This window comes from Pygoscelis adeliae, unplaced genomic scaffold (genome assembly GCF_000699105.1).
Source record: "Pygoscelis adeliae isolate BGI_AS28 unplaced genomic scaffold, ASM69910v1 Scaffold286, whole genome shotgun sequence".
Taxonomy (NCBI): Eukaryota; Metazoa; Chordata; class Aves; order Sphenisciformes; family Spheniscidae; genus Pygoscelis; species Pygoscelis adeliae.
Genome location: NW_008825076.1, coordinates 7,620,833 through 7,625,989, shown reverse-complemented (window position 1 = coordinate 7,625,989; position 5,157 = coordinate 7,620,833). Strand labels below are relative to the sequence as shown.

Sequence of the window (5,157 nt, the reverse complement as noted above, 5' to 3'; positions counted from 1 at the left end):
TTGGAAGGCAAAGTTAATCTGCTTTAAAAATCAAGAAACATCAGTAAAGGCTCAAGAACAATTGTTTCTCTTGACTGCTTCAGTATTTGTGTCTCAGCATTCCACAAGTCTGTTAAGGTCCCTTATGAAAAGCTTAATAATATATAAATTCTGACTTTTCACTATCAAGATAACTGTCTTTTACACAGAATATAACCAGAGTATACAGAAGCAGCTCTTCTTTCAGCATGAGGAGAGGGCAAAGACCCACTATTCTACATGAAGATTTTTAAATTCCTAGAGAACAAAATTTAAGAACACTGTCCACAAAATGACATAGTAAAAAAAAAAAAGGCAAAGAACTGTATTTTTCTTTTATTTGGAATATCTAAGCCTAGGATTTCTCAGAACATTGCTTGAGATTCCTCAAGAAAACTGGAGAACTCAGAAATGAGTCTCAAATGACTGTTCCCTGGCTAGTTTATACAGCTACTTAGCTGCTGCCAGCATTTAAAGGTAGTTAATTATTTATACTAACGAGGAAATAATTTCAATCATTAATTGCAGCTGTTTCATGCTCCACCTCCTAAAAATACTGAGCAGCTGGGCCTCCTCTGAGAAAAAAAACGAAACAAAACACAACAGGAGAGAAGTTTAAGAGAAGATGACTGAAAGTGGTTATGGTATAAAAACAGATAAACATGGGACCAACTTATTTTTATTTCAGAATTTTTGATTAGTGAAAATTGAGAAGTCACTTCACTCTGATTCAGAAAGCAAGCTAGCATCTCCAGCAGATCCTGCATTTCAGTCATTTCTATTAGACAGCATTCTCTAATTCCATAATTAACTGTCTAATGCCAAACAAGATCCAGGTATCCAATTCAGCACCCATCATTATTACAATTTTCAAATTTTGTTGTAAAACACCTGAGACACCTCAAAGGTGAGCAAACAAACTCCTTCCAATGCAGCAGCCCAGAACAAATCCACATGCTGTGCTCCTTGCATTAAAAAAAAAACCCCAACATAAAAACCCCAAAACCACACAGATGCAATCTAATCAGATTACGCTTTTTCTTCTTCCAGTACAGTTCACAGTAGTTCTGGTTCCTACCACTTGACTGGGCTTTGCCCTCGTGATTGTTCTGTCTTCACGTAAGTGTCATACAGTTCTCTCAAATGCAACAACAGTTCCTCTAGGTTGTCTCCTGTCAATGCAGACAATGCAATGACCCGGTCATCTATCTGTTCTTTAAGGAGTGGCAGATTGATCCTGGACTGAGCAAGGTCAATCTTATTCCCGATGACAACACAAGGCCTCTCAGACAATCCTTTTTTATATTGTTCCAGTTCATATTTTAAGTCTTGCAGCTGAATCCATGGCTGAGCCAGAGAGAGATCCACCACATATAAGAGAAAGCGGCAGCGTTCAATGTGCCTTAGGAAGGCCATCCCGAGGCCCCTGTTTTGATGAGCACCTTTTATTAGGCCAGGAATGTCAGCAACTACAATGAGAGAAATTCCACAGTGAATCCAACATATCCAACAACAAAAAACCAACCAAACAAACCCAGTCTTTTACTGGCCAGTGCAAGTACTTTTAGAATTACATCTCAATGCATCAATATTAAAGCATACCTCATGTTAAGTTTGGCTGCTATTATCTTTTAAAGCCCCTAAATCTAGATTATTCCAGTGGAGGCGGAATACAGATTGCTAGTTTGATATTAAGGGCACATATAAGTGAATGTGAAATGGGCTTTCAGTATTGTTTTGTTCGAGGTTCTTTAGAACTAGGAAGACTTCTACAGAACTGCTAAACTTACTCCTGCAGCACTTCAAAGAACAACCCAGGTGACACAAATTGCTATCAAGGTACACACAACGTACTACAATCCTTACCTGCTACTTGTTCATAGTCTTGATAGTGCACAATGCCGACATGGGGATTTAGGGTTGTGAATGGGTAGGCAGCCACTGCTGGCTTTGCACCGGAGATTGCTCTCAAAAGCGATGATTTGCCAGCATTGGGAAAGCCCACCTGGAATACAAACACTCATTAAAGCCACAGTTCCAGGTTAATCCCGATAAAAAAAAAAAAAACAACTGTAAGCTTTTGCAGATGTGGCAAGGTTCTTCCAGCATGAATATAATAACACTAATTTTGCATACTCAGTTCTGAAAAGCATCCTGGTTTCCCGTTTTTGTTTCTCCTAAACCCTGTTTTATTTGTATGTGTATTTTCTCATAAACATTAAATAGATTAAGCATAGAAGGGTCCCCTTAACTTTTTTTGTGCCATCTTAAGTATTTACTTTGTTCAGAGCCAAAAGGGTGTATACCATAAGATCTCTTTTACCCTGAAACAATGTTATGACACTTGGCCTTCTGGGGAGAAGGCAAGAATTTAAACAAACCTATCCCAGAAATGAAGTTACTCTGGGATATCCTATAGCTGACATACAATAGCTACATAGATGGTCAATAATCCCCAGATGAAAGTAGATCAAATCCTAAATTCTCCTATTTGCTGATGTCAGACACTCTGAATTCTTGTCAGAGGAAGTACAGTACAGAACAGATTCATCTCAGATTTCCAAATTAGTGCCAAAAATGTGAGAAGTGGACCTGAGTGTCCAGCTGGTCAGAGAATTAAGTGTATTGATCCACCAATGCCAACTCTTTTCTTAGTCCCTAAATAAATTCACAAAATTCTGCTACACCAGAGAGTTCTTCTGCAGTTGCTGAACTACAGCAAGATCTCTCTGCAGAAAAGTATAATTTTAACAATTTTACCAGCTGGTGTTAAAACATCTCCATACTTAAAAATGAAAATAGCTTAAGCCCTAAATTAACTTAGCATTCATGTCTAAATAGTATTTTCACTTCAGAGGATGCTAAACCTGGAACTAACAAAGTAAAATGTTTAATATCTGTAAAATGAGAAATATAGGGATGAAATAGAAGATGATTTGATCTTTATCGATTTTCTTTAAAAAAAAAAAAAACCCAAGAAAACAGAAAATAATTTAGAAGAACTCTCCATACTGTACTCTTCATCTGCAGAATCGGCAGACAAAGCCTGATGTACATCATCAGTGAGTCTGTTAACCACTGACGAATCTTGCACATTGCTTTTCTATATATAGTGTTGATTTTAGCAAAAGTAGGATGACGTCAAGTAGCAAGAGAGCGACAGCTCTGCAAATCACTTTGGACACCTTCTACCAAGTAGTAGATGCAAGAAAGCATTGAGTTGCATCTCTAAACAAGCAAGCCAAAAGGCTAACAAAAATGTTATCAAACATTATTTCTTCAGTCAGTCAAGTGTCATCCTACAACGATAAGGAAGTTCAAGAACCACAGTGACACTCACCAATCCTGCATGAGCTGTTGTCTTGAGTTCCAGATGGAGGACCCTTTCTTGACCTGGCTCTCCTGGAGTAAATAATGTCGGAGCTCGGTTTTCATTGGAAAGAAAAAAGCGATTACCTTTCCCTCCAGCTCCTCCATAAGCTGCAACATACTCTTCACCATGTTGAGTGAGGTCAGCCACAACTTTTCCATCCTCCTTAACCAACGTACCTACAGGGACCTTAAAGCAAAGAGAGACACAAGCATTACACTGAAGCTCAAAGTCCGCAGCACAGCTGTCTTCAGCAGATCCTTTACCAGCTGATTTCAGACTTGTTGAAAATCATTCCTCCACATTCTCAAGCTGGGGAATCCAAAAAGAGGTTCATGAGGCTCACTTTCTGGACCCAAACAGCACTGTCAGACATTTACACTTCATTAAAATGTTAACAGTACCATAACCCTTTTTCTCTCCTTTTATGCAAAGAAGCCTAAGCACAGTAGTGAGCTAAGAAACACACCGTAGGTGTGCACCAAAACAGGTATGTTGAAGGGGGGAAAAAAAGAAGTCTGAAAGAAAAAAGTATGCTCCTATTTAAGAAGTTCTGTGTTCTGACTGCTCTAGGCATATGACCCCTAGAAGTAAAGCAAATCAGAATTATATTTGTTTTGGCCAGATGTACCTTCCAAAGAAGTCTAATTTCTACAAACAATTTAAAGGAGCTTGATCTGCCTGTGTGCCAACCAGCCCTGTCTCAGAGACAGCACACAAGGCTCCCTGAAAAAAAGCACAGGAGATTTTCTCACATTATTTTCAAGCTGGCTGTCCAGCTTGAAAATCAGCAATGTTAATACAAAGCTAACACACTAGCATGCAACCTTAATTTACTTACTTTAACATACACGTATGCACCATTAGCTCCGTAACAGTTTTTGCTTCCTCCTTTCTCTCCATGAAAACCCTGATAGAAGGGGAGGACTGAAGAAAGTGATTTCATTTGCTGGTCAGCTGTAAAGCAAAATACACGTATTTTAAACACATTGTTTTAGTAGAAGAGGCACAGAAGAGCAACCTTTTCACTGTTCTTTGCCTTTTTGAATATTGCATGAAGGCATATCCTATTTACTATCTCATCAATAATGTACCAGGGAAAACTAATATTAATGTAAGTTGTGATGAAGTTTAACTGCCTTTACTTAGGTTTACTAACCATGCACTTTATTATGTGGTCATTCCAAAATCAACCACTACAAAACAGTCTGGGAAATTCATTTGCTAGATTAGCAGATCTTGCAGCAGGGTGGTGGCAGAAGCAGCTTTATCCATCCTAAGAGTAAAATTTGATCAGATTCCAGCCTTATTGTAACATAGTCATAGAATCATAGAATACTTTGGGTTAGAAGGGACCTCTAAAGGTCATCTAGTCCAACCCCCTGCAATAAGCAGGGACATCTTCAACTAGACCAGGTTGCTCAGAGCCCCGTCCAACCTGACCTTGAATGTTTCCAGGGATGGGGCATCCACCACCTCTCTGGGCAACCTGCTTCAGTGTTTCACCACCCTCAGCGTAAAAAATTTCCTCCTTACATCTAGTCTAAATCTACCCTCTTTCAGTTTAAAACCATTACCCCTTGTCCTATCGCAACAGGACCTGTCCTCCATGTGCCTTAGCATAGCTTCCAGGAGGATCTGTTCCATGATCTTCCGAGGCACAGAGGTGAGACTGACTGGCCTGTAGTTCCCCAGGTCTTCCTTTTTTACCTTTTCAAAAATAGGGGTTATGTTTCCCCTTTTCCAGTCAGTGGGAACTTCACCAGACT

At 39.3% G+C, this 5,157-nt stretch overlaps 1 protein-coding gene across 1 annotated transcript in view; it reads right to left on the bottom strand.

The window, feature by feature from the left end:
* Positions 1 to 338: 338 nt before the first annotated feature.
* Positions 339 to 5,157, bottom strand: part of MTG2 (mitochondrial ribosome-associated GTPase 2) — an 8,545-nt gene continuing 3,726 nt past the window's right edge. Inside the window, exons 4-7 of the mRNA XM_009326878.1 lie at positions 4,230 to 4,345; positions 3,359 to 3,577; positions 1,885 to 2,023; positions 339 to 1,487 (exon numbers count right to left, since the gene is read on the bottom strand). Of these exons, the coding sequence (XP_009325153.1) occupies positions 1,093 to 1,487; positions 1,885 to 2,023; positions 3,359 to 3,577; positions 4,230 to 4,345 (869 nt within the window). The 3' untranslated portion in view covers positions 339 to 1,092. The remainder of the gene's footprint in view (positions 1,488 to 1,884; positions 2,024 to 3,358; positions 3,578 to 4,229; positions 4,346 to 5,157) is intronic.